The sequence below is a fragment of the Amblyomma mixtum genome, chromosome 1 (genome assembly GCF_055824585.1).
Source record: "Amblyomma mixtum isolate Tamu chromosome 1, ASM5582458v1, whole genome shotgun sequence".
Lineage (NCBI taxonomy): Eukaryota > Metazoa > Arthropoda > Arachnida > Ixodida > Ixodidae > Amblyomma > Amblyomma mixtum.
The window spans coordinates 216,153,117-216,176,877 of NC_143012.1; the positions used below are offsets into that span (position 1 = coordinate 216,153,117).

Genomic DNA, 23,761 nt, shown 5'->3' on the forward strand with positions numbered 1-23,761 from the left:
TAAAGCCGATGAGGGTGCGACCAGCGTCGACCGAGGCAGGAGCCGAACTGGCCGCCCGAAGAAAGGAGGGAGTGGAGAAGCGTCCACGGCAGGGAGTGGCTTCCCAGAACAGGAGGAGGGTGCGGGGGCGCACCGTGGGGGGGCATCCGGCGACAGCGTGCGACGAGGGGCAAGCGGTCGTTAGGAGGAGGATGCGAGTGGTCGTTAGGAGGAGGATTGAGTGGTCGTTAGGAGGAGGATGCGAACTGTCGTTAGGAGGAGGACGCGGGGGCGCACACACACAAAAGCAATAAGGGGACACAACACTTATACAACTACCCACAGCCCAGGATATTTACACCATAGCATGTCCTTAGTGTCACCGTCTTCCATGTTGCTTGCATTCAAATCTCCTGTGCAGCATCAGCAGAATATTGTTATGCCACATGGCACAAATCTAATTTTTCTCAGATCCTGGGATGAATTCAGAACTGAGCTGCTTGTTTTATTCTCTCAGACTATTGTAGAAGCTCCAGCGTCACAGCACTAAAGATGAATCTTCTAATTTCTTTGTCTCATGCAGAAACTGCGGGGTTTTTTTTGCTCTTTACTGTCACATAACCAACTAATCTTTTTCTGCTCATGGTTCCTTCTGCACTAGCTGCACAAGCACTGTCCCTCCCTTAGCTTATGCCATTGCATTTCAAGATTCAATTTTGTTTTTGTCACGAAAGGCTAGAATGGTCTTCCATCTCGCAAGGCTACGCTTACTAACCTATTGTCCTTCGAACTGGTCACTGTAGAAATCCATGCAGTTAATGACAATGTAAGTTCAATATTTTTGAGGGATCCCCCAGTGTGGAGAACGTTTGCAATAAGGAAGTAATTGTTCATTATCACCCACCCAACCGTAGCCATACGGCTACAAAAGAAAGCTACTCAGGTTCCACAGAAACTTTGTAGTTAGAGGAAAAGTTACCCTAGTCTAGGGTTCGAACCCGGGAATACTGCCTCACCGGGGCAGTTGCCCTACCAAGTGCGCGAACTGTATGGCTAGCATATGATGGGTTGAGCTCGAAATGGGAGCGGTGTTAGTCAAATATTTTAGGCGACTCCCTCAAAGTTGAAATGATTTCTAATAAGGTAGTCATTACTCATTGGCATCCACCCAAGCACGGCCATACGGCTACAAAAAGAGCTACAAAGCTTTTCTTTGCAGCTGCATGGCTGCGCTTGGATACTAGTGAGTAATTATTCCCTTATTAGTACATTGCGAACTCATCAAGCTCCTACTGACTCGTTCACTTGGGCAAACCAATAAAATGCTCTATTATGCATAATGTGGTCATCGAGAACTTTCCTCTATTTCAAGCAATATCACGGCGTATAAATATGTCGTTTGCACAGCCGCTTTTAGAAATGCTATCCTTTACTATGATACATGTAATGCCCCTCTGCTAAAGTTTTAGCCAGAGGCTGGCAGTGTTCCAAATAAATAAATACATGCGCACAGTAGTTGCATTCAGGCTAACTTGCACACTGTGCACACGAATCCTCTATCGGGCCAAACACACTGAGTGGAACAAGCCAGGCTGCAGTACAAGCTGCTAACAACCGTCATAATTACAAAATCACATTTTTCAAATAGCAAGGTTATATATTTTAAATTATTAGTGAGCGATTCAAAATAGCACACAGCAGTGGTTTTGCATTTTTGATAGAAAAAAAAAATACTGGCGAAGGGAAGGCGCAAAAAGGACGATCAGGAGAGAAGAGACAGGATGGGACGAGCGTTTCCCTAGCAGTGCACAGTAGTTGTCACTGTAATATGTAAACAGGCTTCCTCCCTGCTGACAGTCATTGCAAAAGAGATGCGTATAACAACGCTCGCTTCGGTCGCGATCACTGTAACCAGTACGATTAGCTGCACAACGCCAAGTTCATTTCAGCATTCGGAAAACACTGCGTGCGTAGTGAGCCTTCGCACGTGCGTATTTCTCTGCCTCGGCGGAGAAGCACTAGCTCCGACCGCAACCACTTTCACTTCTCGGACACTGTCACTGTGCTGTGTAGCTTATGCACGCATAGGAAATTCACCATGAGCAGCCTCCTTTCTCTAAGGTGAGCAGCTGTTGATCGTCGCTGTCCGTGGTGATCCTCACAGGAATTAGAAACGCTTGCAACACGGCCGCAAACGCTTCGTGACATCGCCACCGCACAGGTCTTACGTCGGTTTGAAAACCAATGCAATACGCATATCTAGCATCCAACCGCGCGGCTTACATAGCACCTTGGAATCGGCGCACTTTAACCATTCAGGGGCAAGTATCCTGGATCCAACTAGGCGGCTTGCACTGGTCTTGGAATCACTTGCTTACAACTGCCCGAAGACACCGCGACCAGCCGCGACGACCTTTAAAGCGGCCATTTTGACTGTTGACAAAAGTGACGTCATGTCACGTGATTGCAGTCTAGTCACGTGACCAAACTAAACGTTCAAATCTAGTTTCTCAAAGATTCAGTATATTTTACATGCATATGAAACGTTTCCGTAGATAGTTCTTTAGAACAGCCATTTACTTTTAATGCTTGCGTACTAATCGGAGCGGAAGTGACGTGCACAGTTCAGCGAGCCAATGAGCAGTGGCCTGGCTGGGCTTGCGCTGAAAAATAAACACGCTGCCCGGTCCGTCGACGGATCCGCCGCTCGCTAAGCGTGTGCATGCTGGTACGAAACAGCGTGCTGGTGTAAAGCATTTCCTTCACCGATGTAGTGTTTGTTTGTTTGTTTGTTTGTTTGTTTGTTTGTTTGTTTGTTTGTATAGCTGTTAACAGCTAGTTCGTATGATCTTATTTCGGCTAGTGCCTACCGCCATGCTCTTCTCGGAGAGGAAAAAGCACATCTTGCTAGCAGTGTCAAGATATCCATGCTTTCTTTTTTTTTTGACGTTCGTGTTATTCCGACGGTCCTTTAACCGTTGTTTGTTTATTGGGAGGGCCCAAGGACTAATTGCGTGCGGTGACAGAAACTGAACATTACATGGAACATTATATGGAAACACAGATTTACGCCGTCTTTCACGGGATTTTTAAGAGAGAGAGTGTTGGGATAACTATCGCTTGAGTAACGCAAAGGTAGCTAGTCATGTAAAATGCTCACACCATACTTGCGGTGGCAGATCTTTCAGCTGTCCTCAACACAGATTCTTTCACACGCCTTATTTCTTCACAATGCTCGTTGTCTACGGCATTCCGCAGCTCATTTATCATGGCCATGACAAATAACCATGTCACGGTCCCCGACCGGCGGTCGTATTTCGAAGGCGGCGAAATGCAAAAGCAGTCTAGTTCCGAGGTTTCCGACCACGAAAAAAAAAAAAGAAACCATGCAATCGAGGTTAATTTGCAGCCCTTAATCTTTACGGACAGCCTCATAGGCCTTGCAGGTTTTGGTTTGGTTTGTTTTATTGTTGTTTAACGTCCAAACGCGACCCATGAGGGACGCCGTAGTGAAGGGCTCTGGAAATTTTTACCACCTGGGGTTCTTCAACGTGCACTGATATCGCACAGCAATACGAGCCTCTAAGCATTTCGCCTCCTTCGAAATGCGATAGCCGTGACCGGGACCGAGGCCACGTATTTCGGGTAAGCATCCGAGCGCCATTACCACTGAACCACCGCGGCGGCCTAATAGGACATGGTGTCTGACCTTACACATGCGGGCACTATCGAGCAAAAACATTATTCGAAAGCAGGCCTTCCTTGGAAATGCCACAGATCAAATCGCAACGAAGACTGAATGCAGCAAAGTAGAACTTGCGCATCTATAATGAACGAGAATTACTGACAGGTGTCGCTCCTGAACAATCCGAAACGCCGAAATTCGTGTCCGCTGCGAATATCTCTGTTATAACTGATCCTATATACCATATAGGTTGTTGGCTTCTTCGGGATCTTTTTAGAACTTTTTGGAATTGTTTCTTTACGCTCCCTGCCTTTGTTTCCCCCGTTCTTTCTATCTCTTTTTTCTTTTCTCGCTTGTTTTGGCTGCGTTGTTCGTTATCAGTGACGATAAGAATAGTTGGTCTATGTGTTGGCTCTTTCCATGCTCCCACTTTGCTGATCTGTGCGCGTGCGCATCATTCCCTCCAGTTCTGTATAAAAGGCGCGGTTCGGCCCCCTTCCGAAATAAAAGTTGTTAGTCAGCGCAGTTGTGTGTCCTTCTTGTTCTGGTCCTTTGTCTGCAAGCGCTGTTTTTTCTCAAGACCTATATACCAGGTGTCCCAGCTAAATGTAACCAAGCTTTTAAAAAACACAGGGTGTCCTAGCCGTCTGAAACCAAATGAGGGTTGTTTAGAGTCGCGTGACCTAGTCTGCAGTATTTTTTTCGTTCTTCAATGCTGACTAATTAGTTAAGCTTAATTAACTAACTTTTTAATTCTTGACTTGAGGAACAAAGTGTCAATGGAAAAGTTGTAGTTCGCTTTGAGAAACAGCTTACTGAGACATTTGCAGCAAAGTAATATTTACGTAAAGTAGTTTTTTTACCGGCCTTTAACCATAACCCGCACAATAAGAAAAAGCTTCCACATGACAACTGTGCCACCTCAACGTCCCAAGACGCGCCTTATTAAAGAATAAAATCCGTTTTTTCTGAAGTCCCCTCCTCGATGCGACTTTGGGTGCACATTGGGACAGAGATGTGAGCGAGCAGCTGATCACGTGACAACTTTCTTTCAAGGCCAATAAATGAAGCTACGTATATCGTAACTTGACGGAAACAGCAATACTAGCGGTTTTTCGAGGTGATCTAAAGCTTTTACATTGACACTTTCTTCCTGATGTCAATAATTAAAAAGTTAGCTAATTAAACTTAACTAATTACTTAACTTCGAAGAGCGAAAAAAATACTCAAGACTAGGCCACGCGACTATGAACAACCCTGAGTTGGTTGCACTGGACTAGTACACTTCGCCTTTTTTTTAAGTTTGGTTACATGTGGCTGGGACACCCGGTATATGTGTGTGTTTGCTGTGCCTTCGAACTCAACTCGAGTCAGCAGCAGAAGCCAAAGCCTTCGGCAGAAGCCTTCGGAACACCGGTCGACAATCGCCAAAGTGACGCAGACAGAGATAGGAAGCGTTTGAAAGCGAGCCAGCCATATCGCTTGCGGCACTCGGCTTCCACGAAACTTGCGCACAGCCAGGCTGCCTGGTTGGTTTCCGCGTTCAAAAGGACACGAGAGGCGCAGAATTGATTCTACAAGAGGCGCGCGGCTGTTCACGGACGGACGCAGGTCGCAGGGTCTGCACCAGTGACTGCGAAATCGATAAGCATCGGACAGAACATTTTCGCCACGATACGCAGCCATTACCAGTAACACTCTCAAGACAGGCCGTCCCACCGCGGTTCTTCTGTGGTTAACGAATTCCTACTCGTCAAAGCAACAAAGTGTAAAGCTCGGCACAGTTTATGGCTCAGGATTAATATCTAACTGTTTGAGGTTAGTAGTAGTACAAGACCTTTATTCGGCCATAATTTACAGGCCGAGTCCGAGATGAAAGAACAAAATTTTGAATTTTACCTCCACAAGTGTGGTCTCCAGCCGCCGGCTAATGGCAGAGCTATCGGCTTCGTTTGAGGAACACGTGGTCCACAGACTTTTGACACCCACTGTGCGGGCCCTTTTTTGCATTCAACGTCCCCTCCGAATGCGATCGCCGCGGCCGAGATCGCACCCGGGCACAGCGGGTGCGAACGCCATATATAGTCACTAAGGTAGTATCAGTACGTGACATCTGGAACTTCCTTTTTGTTTTGAGTTTGGGAAAAGGGACTAGTAGAGCGTGCGTTAATTCCCACAGCCTCCGACTCCGGCACCACACGGTGGACAGTATGTAATGCAATGCGGGTGTTGCATTTAAAATGGACACCCCATTAAAATGGACCCCCCCCCCCCCCCCCCCCCCCCCCCGGCTACGGCATTCGGCTGTTCACATTTCGATGGAGGCGAAATGAGAAAAAGTCAGCGTTCTGTGCGATGCCAGCGCGCATTACGGAACGCCACGACTCAAAATTTATCAGAAGCGCTCGGGTGCGGCTGCCACAGCTTCTAGACGTCCCGTTAAACACCACAGTGACGGATAGCACTCACGCCAAGTGTATCGCAGGCGGCATTAATGCTCCCTGGAGACGACCGCGTAAAAGGCAACTTTCCCCTACGCTTAATATTACCTTGTGTCAAAGCCATCTGCATAGCGCAGATGGCTTTGACACTGATGATAACTGATGATTAAGGAAAGCAGGCGGGTTAAAAAATAAATAAAAAGGAACATCATTGATCAAAAGCGTGATCTGCATGCGCATACAGTGCCACATTCTACAATCCTAAGTATGCATACGCCGTAGACATCAAGGGCACGAGGCATAAAGCGCCTGTCTGCAAGCTTTCCCTGTATACGACTTATCTCTAGTCCCCCCCCCCCCCCCCCACCCCCTCTCTTCTTTTTTACTACCCTTTTTTTTCACACAGCAAGCTTCAATCGCGCATTTTGGCCAACGTTATAATTTTTTTTTGTCTGTCGGGAAAAAGTGTTGAGTGCGAAAACGATTAGGCCCAGCTGGTGAAAGAGAACTGCGTTTCACTGAAGAATAAAAAAAAAAGGAAGGATGGCCTTGAAATTTCCCAGGATCGCCACTTGTTGGCCTCTGGTGGAATGGGTTGGTCTCTTGTCGCTGTTGCTTTGTTGGTGTTCGCCTCCGATGGAATGGGTGTGGGCCATCCACCAGATGCCAACAACAACAGCAACGGGCAAGAGAGCAGCAATTTACTTGCGCATGGGGCTTGCTTGGTGCTGCTCTGTAAGTAGCGCTGGAAGGCTATTGAGGCCGCTCGGACACAGCGCGGCAACTTCGTTTCGCCCGGAGCATTCCTGGAGGAGCCTGTTTACATATGCCCAGAACGTCGTGTAGCGGCACGGCGCGATCCGTCCTCCGGCCTTGGCTGCCCCGACGCGGCGCAGGTTGGAACGCCGCAGGGGGAAAAAAAAAAAAAAAAAACTTTAATGATTCGCGGAGCAAGTCGTGCCGGCGCTGGCACAGACGTCTCTTTTATTTTTTGCGTTAGCTCTTTATATAATTTGTGTTAACGTCGTCCGAAGTGAGGAGCGGTTGCGTCACTAGGCGGGTAAAGAGAGAGAAGGAAGGCCTTGACGCTGTTCGGTCATCGAAGAAGCGTTGATGACCGTAAGCTAGCCTAAATGTCGGCTAGTACAGTAGTTTGATTTATTATAGAACAAAAGTGCGTAATACCCGTGCCACACACGCACAAGAAATGGCAGTAAATGCTGAAGGCCTTAAGTTTGTTAATGCCATTATTTTCGGAGTTGGTGCTACACGTCCACATTTAATGCCATTATCAAAAGTGAGGATGACGATAACGCTTGCAAGGCAGTGAAAAGTTTCATCTGAATATAAACAGTGCTAATGAGCACAATATATCGGGAATGTCGTTCAAATGTAATGTAAAAATGATTTTCCATAAAATACGGCTGTTCCTGCTTTGCAATTCGGAAAAGTAGCCATAAAGTCGCATGTCGGCACACAAGTCGAGAGTACCTGTCAAAAAGACTGGTTAAAATGGCACTCTCCACATCGGAAACGTGGCGTATATAGATGCTTCATCTGACAAAGTTACGAATTAACCATTTGCTACTGGTTAGGAAGTTGTTACTCATGCTTTTCTGCGTGTGGAATAGGAACGAGAGTACGCATTGCACGGGCGAATGAGTTGTGGCGAACTTAGTACGTCGCGAATGACAGTAAAGTTAATGCCATTAAATTTATGCGTGTGGCACCGCACGAATGCCATTGAAACTTAAGGCAGTAAGCACTTAATGGCATTAAATCTGGCCATGTGGCACGGGTATAACTTGTTACTCCGAAACAGCACACTCAGTTTTCGCGACGACAGGCAGATCGTTGAAGAAGCGTGCCAAAAACGACGCTCATTGCACCTAAGAGCGATAGTGGCAGTAATTTCTTAATTTTAAGACATTTCAAAGGCTCGCAAATTTCATGTTTTTCACCCATGAATTTCCAGCACATGACTGTCATCGGTAACAATCTGAGAACAGCCATAGGGCTATGACAGGAAGCTATAACGACTCTGACGTCTCCTTATCATCAATCCTATCTCTTTGCTTTTATTTTTCTGTCGATATTTGTATTGTGTTCTTTTTGCCTTTTGTTTTATTTCTGCTGGCCGCAGTTCAGATGCCTGCCACGAATGAGACTGGTACAGCGGCCGGAATCTTGTACATTTTTTTTTTTTCTCAAATAAACACCACCACCACTACTCTTAAGCAGCGTTTGCCCTATAGCCCCAGTATCGAACCTGTCAATCAAAAAGTCAACCAGTTTGCTGAGTGAGCGTGCCGCTGAGTTTAATTTCTTTGGAGGAGAAATTCGAGGCCCGTGTACTGTGCGATGTCAGTGCACGTTAAAGAACCCCAGGTGGTCGAAATTTCCGGAGCCCTCCACTACGGCGTCCCTCATAGCCGGAGTCGCCTTGGGGCCTTAAACCCCCATAAACCAAACCAAACCGAAAATCGTTGATAGTGGCAACGCTAGATGGTAATGAATGCCATTGAGCTATGGATAGTACAAGAGGTGAATTCCGGTATTTGTTAGTGTGAGTGAACATTGGTTTTACTTTGTAGGCTTGATCTATCCTAGCCGAGATGTGATGGGCTGGAAGGATAGGTGAACGAGAAAATGAAATGTATCTGTGGTAGAGAGACTTGGTTTGGTTTGTGGGGTTTAACGTCCCAAAGCGACTCATTCTATGAGAGACGCCGTAGTGAAGGTCTCCGGAAATTTCGACCACCTGGGGTTCTTTAACGTGCACTGACGTTGCGTAGTACACGGGCCTCTAGGATTTCGCCTGTAAAAAACAACCCCAAAACAGCGCATTCCACGGACAAATACTGGTGACTAACACGTTTATTAATCACGTTGAGTGGAATGAGAAAAAAATCTTCATAAGTTTACAAACAGTTGCAGGTCCGTTATGTTTAAATCGGTGTATTCGGTCCTACAGAGTGCGACAGGTGAGTACCTGGGAAACAATGCAACGCACAGCGGCACGCATTAACTAATAAACAAAAAGGGAAAAAAGAAGTCGGCACTGCAGCAAGTACGTGTCAGCACGGTCTGAACTCCCGTTGCTTAGAGGACGCGTGCGTCTCCTATTACATGATTCGAAAACATAACTGATGTTATGACAGAACAGCGCTTTCCCCTCAGGCAGAGATGCATTGCTTCCAGCGTCCACACAGCTGTTAACTGCCTGCTTCTTGTACTGCGCGGAAGCAAATTGGGAGACACTGCCGCCGGCAACCATTAACTGGCTTTGCGTTAAGAAGCGACAAATAACACCATTCATTCATTCATTCATTCATTAATTCATTCATTAATTCATTCATTCATTCAAGATGAATGAACGAACGATGGTTCACAATGGTTAAATATGCCCAGCGAATATGAGACTGTCAGTTCAAGGTTTCGGTGCTTCATATCTGAGGGAACATGGGACATTGCATAAAAGCGGTGCGATCTATCGATCGGTCGATGAATAAATGAATGAATGAAACGGTGTTATTTCTCGCTTCTTAACGCACAGCGAGTTAATGGCTGCCGGCGGCTGTGTTTCCCAATTTGCTTCCGCGCAGCACACGTAGCAGGCAGTTAACCTCTGTGTGGACGCTGGATGCAATGCAACAGCTCATAAGCGTAAATGGGGAACCCGAATAACTACTGCAGCCCACCACGAACAAGCTTGATCTTGCGAGCAGGAACGGCAGAAGCGACTGCAGGCATTAATGCTGCACATCTGGACAAGCATAATACCGAGCCATTACGTTCACGTCATCTCTTCAAGCTAAGTGAATAACGAACAAAAGGGGAATCGGACTCAGTAGTGAATACTTTGAAAGCACTGCACGCGAAAGGATACTTGACTTCACCGACTTGAGGGAGAGTACATAGTCGTTAGCTCGTAAGAATGTCGACTGCCAAATGGCACACACAAAAAAAATGACAAGAAAACAAGAGAGATTGGTGAGCTATGTCGATGCTCCGTGAATTCAAGAAAACAAGATGAACCGCGACTTCTGTAGAAGAGCAGAATTTAACCTTGTGCTACGAGTCCCCACTCTGCATACGAAACGAAGTGACAAAATGGTTTTTTATTTGTTTATTTTCTCCCTAGCACACGCTGCTATAAACTAACAAGGCACTGAAAAAGCTACAGCTTTTCTGTATACAAACACGAACACACGCCCAGGAGCTCGCTCGTCAAATTCAATGCCCCAAGCTTCTTTAGATGGCCGTGAAAAGATCAGATACGCTCCAAGGTCAAGAAGTTTGTCCACGGTGATGAGAAAAAGCAACGGGGAATAACGAGGCAAACATATTAGACATATTAGACACTGCAGCACAAGATAAACGCACCGCGCAGTCAGATGCGAGATCGTGACTGAGAGCGAACAGCCCGGGTAAACACCGATTGTATCAGAAAATACAAATAGCCAGCACATCGCCGTCAAGTGAGTGGGTGGCCAGGCCGTGTGGACGGCGGCAGGTTGGAAACTACAGACAGCCCAAGGTCTTTGGGCCCATGCTGCACAAACAGGTAAGTACATATGATCGACCGTCGCACAATTATTGGCTGAAGGTTAACATGTGCGCATCAGATATGTCACTAATACGCGTGCGTGCATGCGTAAGCCACTCGGAGTAATTAGATGTTTATAGCATAGCGTAGACTTCTTTGCATTCTACTGCGTACAGGAGCTTTCCTCTGTTGTTTCTAAGTTTACAGCGGCAAAGCAAAATGTCCGCTACAGGCAATATTCCGAGTATGCCAAGACAGACAGCGCCTGGCGAAACGTACACTGTGGAAACCAAACTGTGCAGGTTTGGCAAGCATGTCAGCGTTGCCGCAGCATAAGCACGTGTTGAAGCGCTGAGGACTAGACAGAAAGAAAGAAAGAAAGAAAGAAAGAAAGAAAGGAAGAAAGAAAGAAAGAAAGAAAGAAAGAAAGAAAGAAAGAAGGAGAGAAAGAAAGAAAGAAAGAAAGAAAGAAAGAAAGGAAGGAAGAGAGAAAGAAAGAAAGAAAGAAAGAAAGAAAGAAAGAAAGAAAGAAAGAAAAAAGAAAGAAAGAAAGAAAGAAAGAAAGAAAGAAAGAAAGAAAGAAAGAAAGAAAGAAAGAAAGAAAGAAAGAAAGAAAGAAAGAAAGAAAGAAAGAAAGAAAGAAAGAAAGAAAGCCAGCCTGGTAGGATATCGGTCTCGCATCACTCCTGTCGTCTCTTTTTTCTTAATTTGTAAATGCACTACAATGATCGGAACCTGGGTTTCGTCAACCTATCCAGTGGGGTACCAAAGTAATCAACACAAGGCTACCCCATTGCTCTCTGATCTTCCAGTGCACAAGGCCTACCATGGTATTGCACGGTATGGTACGGTACAGTACAGCATGGTATATGGTATGGTATGGTTGGGTACGTTGGGTTTAACGCACTGAAGCCACACGTGGGCTATGAGGAGCGCTGTTCAACCTGCGATTCTATAAGATAGACCGACATCTCAGAGGACACGAGCTTCTTTTTTCCTCCACACGAAATGGAACCGCCATGACCAGGATTCGATCCTGTGACCTTCCACAATTCAAGCGCGACAAAGACAGCACACATAAAGGACGAGGACGGGACATGCGCATGTCCCGTCGTTCTCCTTTCTGTGTGCTGTCTTTTTTGCTTTTGAATTGTGGAAGCTATGCACCAACTTGCCCCGCTTAGTGTTTCATCGATCTGCGACCTTTCATTGGGGCTCAGTAGCCGAGATACATAGCCCCTGAGGAACCACTGCGGCGAGTACAGGGTCTACCATGTTTTTTAAACCACTTCGTTCATCACGTGAGTAAATTTCTGCTTCGTGCACAAAGCTTCAATGCGGACTGCGTCCAAGAAAACAGTGGTCGTGACTTCGGCTCAGCCAACGGTTAGGCGTCTTGTAGCCCCGTATGACCAGCTGCTAGGCGGCGACCCTTCACCTCCACCCTTTGAGCCGGATCGATACGCAGTCACCAGCTCGGGCAGGCTGTTGGCCGATAACGCCCGCATGCGACGCAGCTGCGTCTCGACGACTCTCTTCAAGATGCTGGGCAAGCAAAACCATGGCTTCGACTCCGATCGGAAGATGAGAGGACGACTTTGGGCGCCCCAACGTCCTCCTTCAAAAGAGGACCCGCTTTCCCTTGCTGCCGTCGTTGATAACGTCGGAACTTGAGCGAACGCCGAAATCTCGCTATCAGCTACCGGGCAATTGTCGAAGCTATCGGATTGGGATCGAACCTTGCACAGCACGGATGTGTGAAGTGGCTGAGTGCTTTACATATGCATCTTTTTTCCCTTTTCCTTTACCACGCTTCTCAGAAGAGCTTGGGTCCTCACTGCCGATAGCGGGTTCTCGGAACGCATCGACTGTGCTATGTCGCAATTTGGGCGCTAACGGATAAGTTGCTCGCTAAGACGGAACCGGAAAGAACCGGCAGAACATGTGTAGTCGTTTTTGTATTCTATATTGTTTTCCACTGTCTGCGGTTGAGGAATTCCAGTTATTACTAATCAGTGCCTCCTCCTGTTTTCAAACTTGGTATGAATCAGAACAGCTAGTGTGGCAGATCGACCATTCACTGATGTACACCTCGAATACGAATACACTGTCAACAAAACGGTGTTCATAAGAAGTAAGCTCTCCTCTAGCGTAATCTATTTTATAAAAGGGAGTGCACTAAAGGACAGCTTACTCCTGCATGACTCCGTTTAAAGAGAGAGCTTTACTACGGCATGTCTCCTCGATTTTCGCCGACCGCGCGGCAACGACCTTGAGCCGCTCCGCAGCTGCGCCGTGCTCTTCAGCGCGCCACTAACCGCGTGACTTCGCCGCGGTAGTTCAGCCGCCGCTGCGTGCCTCACTGACACAGTTGGCCGCGTGCTCGCCGCCGTTGCCAGACGGCGTGCACTTTCGTAGAAAGTTACTCGTGTGGGAGTAATTAGAGAAGAAGCGGGATGCTGATCGCGCCAAACTAGCGTCCGAGTCCGAAGAAGAGCGGACCGAACGGCTCGCAAAACGACACTAAGAACAGGAACGGCGACAGAAGAGGGCTGTGGCTGTACCCGCGGTAATGTCAACCACATTACACGTGGAAGTGGAGCCACCGTCAGATAAACGGTATACCAACCACACCATTCGGTTAGCCCAGTGTGGATCAGCGACGAGCCGATTTCGTAGGGACTTTACTGACAACCAGTAACCATAGCTCTCGCTTTGTGTAATTAGGGTTGGAAGAGTTAAGCCTCAGCAATTTTTTGTTTGCAGTGTATGCCCTAAAATTTCAGCATATTATACATGGCGCTATGACAAATGTTCAATCTTACGGTTGTTATCATGTCTTTCTTGAACATCAAGCTCGGTATCTTGACAGAAAGCTTTCGTTTGGTGCTCCTTAAATATTTCGCACCTTGCCGCGACGGGAAAGCGCCTCAAATTTCAAACTGCTGCCTTCGATCCCCGTTCGGTCGCAACAGGCTTGGTTTTCTACATTAAGTACCTTTGCGGAGAGGCGTCGATTTCTGCCAACTGACCCCATATTTCTCGATTAAGTCCTCGTTTCCTGAATCCTCCGCAAATTCTAATACCGGAAGCATGTCAAAGCCTCCCAGTTTCCTCACCCATCTCGCAAATACAGCTCTCCCGAACTCCACAAACCCGACACTTCTGACTAAGCCGCTTAAAGCCCGCGTGCCAGATTCGAGCGGGCCGGCCCCGAAAATTTTCCCAGCCGAAAAGGGTGCTCCGGAGCGGATCTGACCATTTCCTCTGCCTCGACAGCCCGCAGACATTTGTCATCATCTGCTAAACCGAGTCCCGCCGCCGCTGACAAGGCGGGTCGCGTCAGCCCTCACTTGAAACCTCCCGACCACGTCTCCGGCTCTCGTGTCGCTCCAAAGAGAACCGCCGCCGCGGTGGCTAAGTGGTTATGGTGCTCGGCTGCTGACCCGAAAGACGCGGGTTCGATCCCGGCCGCGGCGGCCGAATTTCGATGGAGGAGAAATTCTAGAGGCCCGTGTACTGTGCGATGTCAGCGCACGCTAAAGAACCCCAGGTGGTCGAAATTTCCGGAGCCGTTCACTACGGCGTCTCTCATAGCCTTAGTCGCTTTGGGACGTTAAACCCCATAAAACCAAACCAAAGAGAACCCGCGCACGTCCCCTGTTCTGCACCACGACAGCAGACCCAGCGGCGGTGCCTTCTGCAAAAAGCATGGTTGCTAGTTCAGAGGGACTTTCCCGCTCAAATATTCCAACCTTGGGCGCGTTCTCGCATTCAGCTTCCTCGATGCATAATACACGTGGACAGTTTGTACGCGCTTTGTTCTTTGTTTTAAGGTATATGTGATGTCGGCGGGGATTTTTTAAGCGTGTTCGTGGCGCAACAGAACGTACTCTGCTTTTATGTTATTGTTTTTTTTATTTTTATGTGGAAGACGCAGGCTAAAGCAAAAGCTAATGGGAAGCAATTCTGCAAGAGCTACGCCTCTATTAACATACCTTTAGTTTTATCTAAACTAAATCACAACTGACGTCGTGGCAAACGACGTATTGAGAACGTAAAACGATTCCGGAGGGACGGTTCAGCGCTGGCGCGGGCGATAAAATGCAGGAAGACTACACGAAATACAAGAACTGAATGTGAAGCGCTGAGCAGTAAAGGAGAGAGTAAAGTAAACTTATACAGCTGTTCTTGACAAGCGAAAGTGAAGCGCGTTCTGGGTGAAGAGCAAAAAGAAAGAAATGACTCACCGCGAGCAAAAAAAAAAAAAAAGAAATTCCCGTTCACGACGCATTTGGTTCCGTTGAACCTATCAAGCTGTCCACTTTACGCGTACAGGGTGTTTCACCTAACAACACTTTACACAATTGTTAAAATAGGCTTGTTGACTTAGAAGAGCGCTTTTTTCGGCATAGCAATGCCAGCCGTGTAGTACGTCGGAATACAGCTAGGATATGCTAACTAGCAGGCTGGTGAACTAATATTCAGTAGTCAACTTTTTAACTATTACATTTGGCTCCACAATAGTTGTCAGGTGTTTAGCTCACTGTAAGTAATATCCATATTAGTTCATAGAATTTCGAAAATGCGGTTACCTCCGGCGCTGCGGCACAACAAATTTTGGCTACATCGCGCCAAAATACGCGCGCTTTCTAGAAGCTTGCGGGCAAAGCAACCTCTCCAGGGGTCGTAACTCGCAGAAAATAGCCAAAATTTGTTGGGCCACAAGGATAGCCACAGTTTCGAAATTCTAAAAGCTGATATGGATATTACTTACGGTGCGCTGCACGCCTGTCAATAATTGAGGAGACTAATTAACAGTAACAGTTTAGAAGGTATCAATTCAGTATTAGTTAACCAGCCTACTGGTTCACACTTCTTGCTTCCATTTCTGATGTACTTCGCCACTGACAACGCTATGCCGAAAAAAGGCGTTCTTCTTACTCAAAAAGGCTGTTTTTATGGCCCCGCCACGGTGGCTCAGTGGTTATGGCGCTCGGCTGCTGGCCCGAAAGACGCGGGTTCGATCCCGGCCGCGGCGGCCGAATTTCGATGGAGGCTAAATTCTAGAGGCCCGTGTGCTGTCCGATGTCAGTGCGCGTTAAAGAACCCCAGGTGGTCGAAATTTCCGGAACCCTTCACTACGTCGTCACTCATAGCCTGAGTTGCTTTGGGACGTTAAACCCCAATAGACCAACTAAACCAAACTAAAAAGCCTTTTTTTTTTTAATTGTGTGCTGTATTAGGTGAAACACCCTGTATAATCCGCTTCATCTCGGCTTTGCTGGGGAAAGGGACATCGCGGTAGTCTGAAATTTTTTCCGACTCTAGCACGGAGTAGGGTGAACTCGCAGAGCTAGCTAGGCAACATATGGAGCTTACTGCGGCGGAAAAAGAGTGCACGTGGCCCCGTTGTGCGGATGACGGAATCCTTCTCTCCAAATAAGTGACCTCACGAGTACAGCGGTTGCGTCAGGCGCCGGCACAACGGTGTACGACTACAACGTTTACGTCACCCATAAGTCAGCGACGGCTGTGACATGAAAGCGGGACTTTTTTTTTGTCCCTTTTTGGATGCCTTCCAAACTCTTACCACGTGTGTCTGAGAGCTGAAGCCTTCGCGTCGAATGTGCGCGACAAGCTTTGTTTCCTGCAAGGTTTGTGACTTCTTTTCATTAGATAGAATTTGAAAATGCTACACTGATATGAAAGTTCGGGATGTTTGTTTGTTGAGGTTTAACGTCCCAAAGCGACTCAGGCTATGAGGGACGCAGTAGTGGAGGGCTCCGGAAATTTAGACCTCCTGGGGTTCTTTAACGTGCGCTGACATCGCACAGTACACGGGCCTCTTGCGTTTCGCCTCCATCGAAATTCGGCCGCCGCGGCCGGGATCGAACCCGCGTCTTTCGGGTCAGCAGCCGAGCGCCGTAACCACTGAGCCACCGCGGAGGGGGTAGTTCGGGATGTACCTCATTCCTCTACGACGCCGTGGATAGACTAAAGAATCCTTCGCGGTAGCACAAGTCCACGGGTGAAGAGCAAATCGAAAATTGGTGCGCTCCTCCAATTCAGAAAGAGGGCAATCGAAAGGTTTTATTTCAAAGCAGAAGTTTTCCTATTCTATCACAGAAACGTTTTTGGTAAGGAGGAGAAGCTTCACATCATCCAGTCCTCCCTCGTATTATCAGTTTGTGTGTCACCGAGCCACAATAAATGACCCAAAAGCGATGGTGAGCTCAGCCCGCAGCTACACCTCATAATTCTAAGGCTTAGCGGGTGTAGCTGCAGGTTTCAGCTCACCATTGGTTCCCTTCGTCCTTCGTAGAGCTGAATCGCTTCCGGAATCCCTTTATGAACCTCCGGAGTTATGTAAACGGGTCGATCCAAGATGCTCGGTATGGGCGGTAGAAGTGGTTTAGGGATGCGCACGTCGAAGTTTCTCTGCGAGCTTTTTAATAGAGCACCTCTGTAGCATGGGAAGGCTGCCCGACTACAACGTGCTGTAAGTAGCGTTAGAGCATCTGCTCTTCGATAAAGCCAGTCAAGCTGTTCACTTACAAGCACTGATAGGAAGGAACATCATCAATCGGACGACTAGTGTCTGTGAGCCCTTTCATCTACTCCATGAAGTTAAATGGTAGCCCCGCTTACTTCTCGATTTGAAGAACAGTAATTTTATGTCATTACTTCCAAGATGTACATTCTCTAGCGTTATAGTTACTTTAATTATTATTATTCCCATTCAGTTGCGATATGTGATGCCGGTAATACAAGAACACGTGAGAGAACTAAGAGAAAATCACAACTGCAGCACACGCGACAAAATACTTTGCATTCTGACCAGACCTTCGCATCCTTTCACCTCGGGTACACCGCATAACCCTGCGCATAATAGTCACTCGCTTTCGCAAAGCATATCAGCTTCGGCTGGCAACAGCAAAGTCAGCACGTGCACCTGCCCCCCCCCCCCCCCCAAAGTTTCGTCACACCTTTCCCCGTTTAATTACCAGCCGATCCGGCGATATAACCGAACGTCGAATCGAACTCCTTCACGCAGACGGTCAGTGACCAGTCGCACGAAGGCCGGCTTGCAACTCGGCTCTCCCCTTCGTCTTTCTCCTTCTTATCTTCCACGCTTTTTTTTTATTGCGACGCTTTGATTGCCGCGCACCTGCTGTCCATAATGGTCGGGCCATTACAGGCAGCCTCCGCACATGCGCCGTCCGAAGTCGCATGTGCCGCTGTCCGCTATCGCCCGATGGTGCAAGCGGCGGACTGCTGTGACCGCCAGCCTGCAAAACTACTGGCTGTCGAGCACGCGTATGAGTTCAGACTTTGCAGTGTGCAGACGGAGATCTGTGCGTCCTAATCCTTTCGGCCTAGGGAAGAGGAGGTCAAGGCAGCCGCAATGCGTGGATGTAGGGCGTTGCAGCGTTGCCGACAGCGATTACTGCGCCTGGTAACACGACACCCGCGGGCTGTTAAGGAAAGGCGGCAACGCGTACGGTAAAGCGAAGGCCGCGCAGTTGCTGACTGTGCCGAGCATTTGTTACACAGACCTAAAAAGAAGTATACATTGTCACGAGCTTCTCTGAAGGCTTCATCACGATTGACGGCCTAATCTGCGCCAGTGGATTTGTGAAGCCGAATGCAGTTTACAGGAGTAACCAAACCGAGGGTATTTTGGAACAGGTAGTGGGGAGGTTGAACATATTTATGCCGCTCGATGTTCATCAAATAATTATTTACACTTTACCCAGCATTGCCGAGAGCGTTAACATCAAGGGGGTAGCGCTTCCCAATGCAACAGATAACAAGAGAGTAAACAATTCAAACAGTGCTTACCGGCACAAAATAAACAAGCTTACAGTGAAATTATGGTACAGAAAAAAACGGAGGTTGGGGAAGGGGAGTAAGAGTGGAGATGCAACGGTGACTGGAGCAGCGCATCACATCGCGTACTACTACTGCACGGCAGCGCGTCGAGGATATATGCCCACTCGATCAAGAACCGACATGAGCACTCCCCCTCGACTTTCACTGCATTTTGTCCTCAAGAATACGCATTTACAAGGGCTTCTGTCGGCGGACAGACGTCTGCCCTCTCGAAAGCCCACGGCTTCGCCGCACAAGAGCGTCTGCTATCGAACCGAAGATAAAAGCACCGTTGTCAGCGCGCGGAGCATATTCTCCGGAGCCCCGGTCTGCACTGTATAAGCAGATGCATTGCCACTACGAGCAAACGTGTAAGGCTGAATCTTCCTGGACAAAAAGACGACAAAAAAAAAAGGAAAATGGAGAGCGCATAGACAGCGATATGGGAATTGCGCGCCTCACTCGACCACACGCCGATACTATTATGCACTGTGCGCAGTTCTAATCGGAAGAGGAGTGGTGCCTTGTGCAAGTTCCACTCGTCGCTGTGACTAGGGCGCGGAACGAAGGCGCGCGACAGAGCGGTCAACAGGACAATCATTGCGTCAAGATCCCTGCACGTCAGACTGCATTCAAGCCACTGCATGCCCTTCGGTATCGCGCGCAGCTTGGCCACCTTCGAGGCTGATCTAGACGGAGGTTGCGTAAGCGCGTCGAGCGCATCGTCGCGGCCACTTGCAAGCATGTCTGAAGGTCGCGGCGCGCTCTCGAACCTGGCAGTCATAAAGACGAATGGAGCGGCACTGCTTTAGGGAGGCGAAGACTATAATCAAGCGGGCTCCCAATCGAGTTTGTATGGAGCAGTCATTACCGCAGGACGACGCTTCAGAAGGATGGCAATTACCGTCCGCCGTTCCAGGATGGTATACATGCGGCAAACATTTGTGCTTGTTGTACGAGACAAGCCCTACAGTGTCCTCATTACCTGGGTGTTGGAATACAATTCCGAAGAAACCCGCAAATTAATTCCATAGATAGCAATGAAGGACCCTTCACAAGAATTAAAAGGAGACGCAGCTTCAAGAACGCATTCTGCGAGCTGTCCTGCTCTTGCAACCTTGGCAGAAAACCAACGGGAGCCAAACAAACAAACACGTTTCGAAATGCGTCCACGGCAACAACTACATTTCGCTTTCAACAGTTGCTCGAACATGCTGCGCCTAATAATACGCACGTATACGACGCGCCACCGACGAAGCCCAGCTGGCCTATATCTCAAGGCTGCTCCCCGAAGGCTCAGTGATACGAAGTCGCAAGCGAGCGCTCAGAGACAGCGGCGGAGTTCAACGTTATGCGTCGTCGCTTAACTCACGGGCGTGACGGAGTAGAGTTACACATGCGCATCAAGCGTATCACATTTACGTCACGTTTGTGAAGCGTATAGTAAAATGTCGACTTCAGCATTCCAGGTAACAAGTGTCCCTTCCCCGAACAAAAGGTATACCTAAAAAAAAAGCAGCACTGCTGCTCTTGTCGCGTACGTTGAGTAGCAAATTCCTAGCGTCAGCTGTAGCTGATAGGCTGCAGGACTCTAATGTAAGGACTCTATAGACTCTATAAATGTAAGTACTCTATAGACTAACTCTCGGTGCGGCTTCCAACGAGACACTTTATGGACTTTTTTTTCTCATGTAACTGAACTCTTATTGCAGTGTTTGCAGTAGCGCATAATACAGGTAGTAGAGTAACCGGGAGACCTTGCTGCGCAGCGCAGACCCTGAGCTCCAGCTCGTCCAACTTGCTGAAGAGGCCGTCCCGCCGGCCGCGGGGTGGGGAGAGTTACCATTCTCTGCTGGATAATAAAAGTTTTCACTACTACTAATACTTGCGACGCGCGTCTCTTCTTTCAATCTTTTTTCTCGCGACTCTTTCAACTCTCCTATCTGCACGTGGAACCGGTTGTAACTCAGCTCGTGCCAGTGGGCAGACCCGTGCGATTTTCTTTCCATTTCTCTTTCAGTTACAACAACGGGTTTCCTCGTAGAGTGAGGCAAGTACAGGCTTTCTATTCGAAGTTTCGTGTGCTTGCATGGGTGTCTGGGGCGATCTTTGTACGTTACGCATTGCTAATTGAGACCAAAGATAGCATCAGACATCTAGTACATCCACAATTGATCTTGTTCAATATTTTGAGAGGTGTACAGGGCATAATTGCAACGTAAGCAAAACATCTTGCAAGTGCCTTTCAAGACATAACAGACGGTTCAATAGACCAATTATGAGACGGCTACTAAACACCTTGAAATGACTTGACAAGGATTGATAAGATGTGGAATAGACGTTCCACAAAACTGGTTGTAGATACTTCATAGCTGTGATACAGATGTCTTACGTGCCTCACCAAGATATATTCTAGAAGTGTAACAGACGCACTTGTGTCCACCTGGATGTAGCAAAGTATTGTGTAGCCAGCTGTCCTTAAATTTTTCATATCTTGTCCCACAAAAATATTACTCGCCCCTCTTTTCATATGCCCCGATAACCTGTAGCTGCAAACAGCAGTTCGTCGACGTCCCGTTATTCATTCCTTCCCACGGGACTAAATTTTAACACCATAGAAAAAATTAAAACCGAGGAACTTTAGTGCAGAAGTGACCCTCTTTGCCAGTGCTTATAACTTAATCGGTCTGTTATTCCTTTAGTTTGTTTCCTTTCGGTTAGTTGTCACTTATTTTTTCCTTTGAAACTCTCCTACCTCTACCAGTTCTGGCTACTGGCCCGTGGAAGACAGTTAGTCAACGCGGCCCGCGTATTGAGATGCGTTTGAGACTCCTGCTTCACAACCTTCATAGAGTATGAATCCACGGCATGAAACAACTTTTTCCTGCTTATGCAACGGAGCGCACTCCTACCGTTCTTTTGCAGGCGGTATTTTTTTTTTTTCCTGTTCTTGCCCTTACGACACAAAGACTAACTGCTGCTAAATGTATGACAAACACGTATAGCGACAAACCACACCGCATCGCCCCTACGATTAGCAACGTTACTTTCTAATCGTAAATCAGTATTGGTTCTTCCTTCAACTTTCAACTTGTTATAGCTTGGTTCTCGGTCGCTACTACCAACTTAGTGTTTATGATTTAAGAACGTTTCCTAAGTCAGTTTCAAATGCCTTGACAACTAGGTGTTCACGCACATATGCATAACGGCAATCACACGCGTTTTGTTTAAAAGCCAACCGCTGTTATATTCGGTCTTTTTGGAGATGAAAAATAAACGAGATGAAGCACATTCTAGCGAGCAGAGCAGGCGGCAACCTCGTCTCAAGTTGGACAGAATAGACGGCGACGGACGTCATGCCCTCGTATATACGTTTCGCAACGAGCGACTGAACAACTCGAGGGCGGCGCGCTGACACTTCGCAAGGTCTCCGAAAGTGAAACAAGTAACCAAGAGCGAAGCAACGCTTCCGTGCTGTACCAATCGTGCCGGCGACGTCGCGGAAAAGCCCCCACAAGACCAGGGGAGAGGGCGAGTTGTCCTGGGCGCGGGGAAGGGAACCACGTGAGTCAAAACACGGGTGCACACACGCGAGCTAGCAGCCCGGGTGCGTTGTTGCGCGCCACGAGCCAACACGAGCGCGGTCGGGTTCCCGGAAGAAAGGACGTAGCGCGAGCTTCCCAAGGCGAGCGGCTTTCTCCTCACCTCCTCATCTTGGCGATCACCGCCGCAGAGTCAAAAACCTCGCCTGGCTCGCGAGACGGGCAGGCGCTCTGGCGAACGCGCCCAAGAATTTTTTGCCGACTCCCAGCCTCCCTTCCTCCTGACCCAAGCTACCCGAGGTGATATCATCATACAGAAGTAAAAGAAAAAGTAAATAACTGAACTTCAGTAACGACGATTCTTCCCTCACCCGCATCTCATTCGAGGGAACCTGTCTTCTCTTCACGGGTCTAAGTTCGTTTTAGAGACAAACGAATGGACTACATCTGCATCTACCTACACCAGCGGTCAAAAGTTTATGGAACGGAGCATTGGCAACACAACTAAATTTTATCACCGTTGCACTGGAGGTTGATGTGGATATATGTACTCTAATTCTTAGTGGAGAGAAATACACAGTGCATCTTTAACTATAAACCAGTGACAGTAACATACAGATATGCTCAATTTATCGGCCAAAGTTCTATTCCATAATTTTACTGCGGCTGTGGACGTCTGCTACTCCCACAGCATCTGCTGCAGGATGAATGTATTCTCCCATCAGTAGATCCATTCCTCGTCGTTTCTAAACCAAATGAAGGGGAGCAAGAGTGGGGGGCACTCACCATCTCCACCTGCGTCTTGAGGATGGTCGGGAAGAAGACGTACGTGGCGAGGCCCGACAGGGCCAGGAAGAGGCCCGCCAGGACGCCCATGGACGCCTTGACCAGGGCCATGTCGGGACGCGACGCCCGCTGACCACAGCAGCGGCTCGTCATCTTCTCGATCTCGGGGCCTGGCATGACGGCAGCAACGCGAAACCTGCCTGCGCCCTCCTTTCTCTACAACACACACACACACAACACACTGCCGCACAACACAGTACGGCGGCGTCGTAGCGACAGTGGTCAGGGCCTCGACGCGAAGAAGAGTCAGAAGTAGGAAGCAGACGCCAACCAGCTGCTCGATCGCGCGCGCACGTTGCCCCGAGCGCTCTACCGCTCGACACGGGACGCTTTGCGAGAGCTGGCGCGCGTTGTCTGGGGGCCTCCCTGTTGGCATGGGTGAGGAGGCCTCCCAGAACCACGTGGTGGGCGAGAGAGAAAGCGCTGTGGAGGAGGAAAGCGGTTCGGAGTGGTGGTCACGTGGAAGGCCTTGTTGTTACCCGAGAGCGCGCGAGCTGCTGCGCGCTTCGGCAGCTGCCGTGAGCCGCTGCCGCCGGAGCTGAACTTCGGCCCTCTCGGCGCTGCTCTGCTTTGCGCGGCGGCGGCGAGCAGGAAAGATGAAAGGAAGAACAAGGCAAAACGAGTGGCCGCTGGAGTGCGCTAAGTGCGCTAGGCAAGGCGCGCCCTCTCCCCTCCCTGAATGCGGCAGCGGTGGGGTTCCTCGCAAGTTGGCGAGCGCGCCCTATTCCCGCCTTCGAGCAGCGCCCAGGGCTCATCGCCTCCCCCCGCCCGCGGTGTTCCCTCTGAGGGTTATGGTGTTTATTTGCTTTCGCCGAGCTTCGGACCAAAGCGGAAAAAAATTGGT

The 23,761-nt window shown here is 48.5% G+C and overlaps 1 protein-coding gene across 2 annotated transcripts in view; it reads right to left on the bottom strand.

Annotated features, from left to right (window-relative positions):
- The window catches only part of LOC149370809 (protein croquemort-like), a 95,053-nt gene extending 71,600 nt beyond the window's left edge, over positions 1–23,453 (bottom strand). The window contains exon 1 of one of the 2 annotated variants that reach the window (XM_089563297.1): positions 22,858–23,453. In XM_089563297.1, coding sequence (XP_089419423.1) covers positions 22,858–23,034 — 177 coding nt within the window. In that variant the 5' untranslated portion in view covers positions 23,035–23,453. The remainder of the gene's footprint in view (positions 1–22,857) is intronic. The other variant, XM_089563291.1, reaches the window with a different exon arrangement.
- Positions 23,454–23,761: the final 308 nt, after the last annotated feature.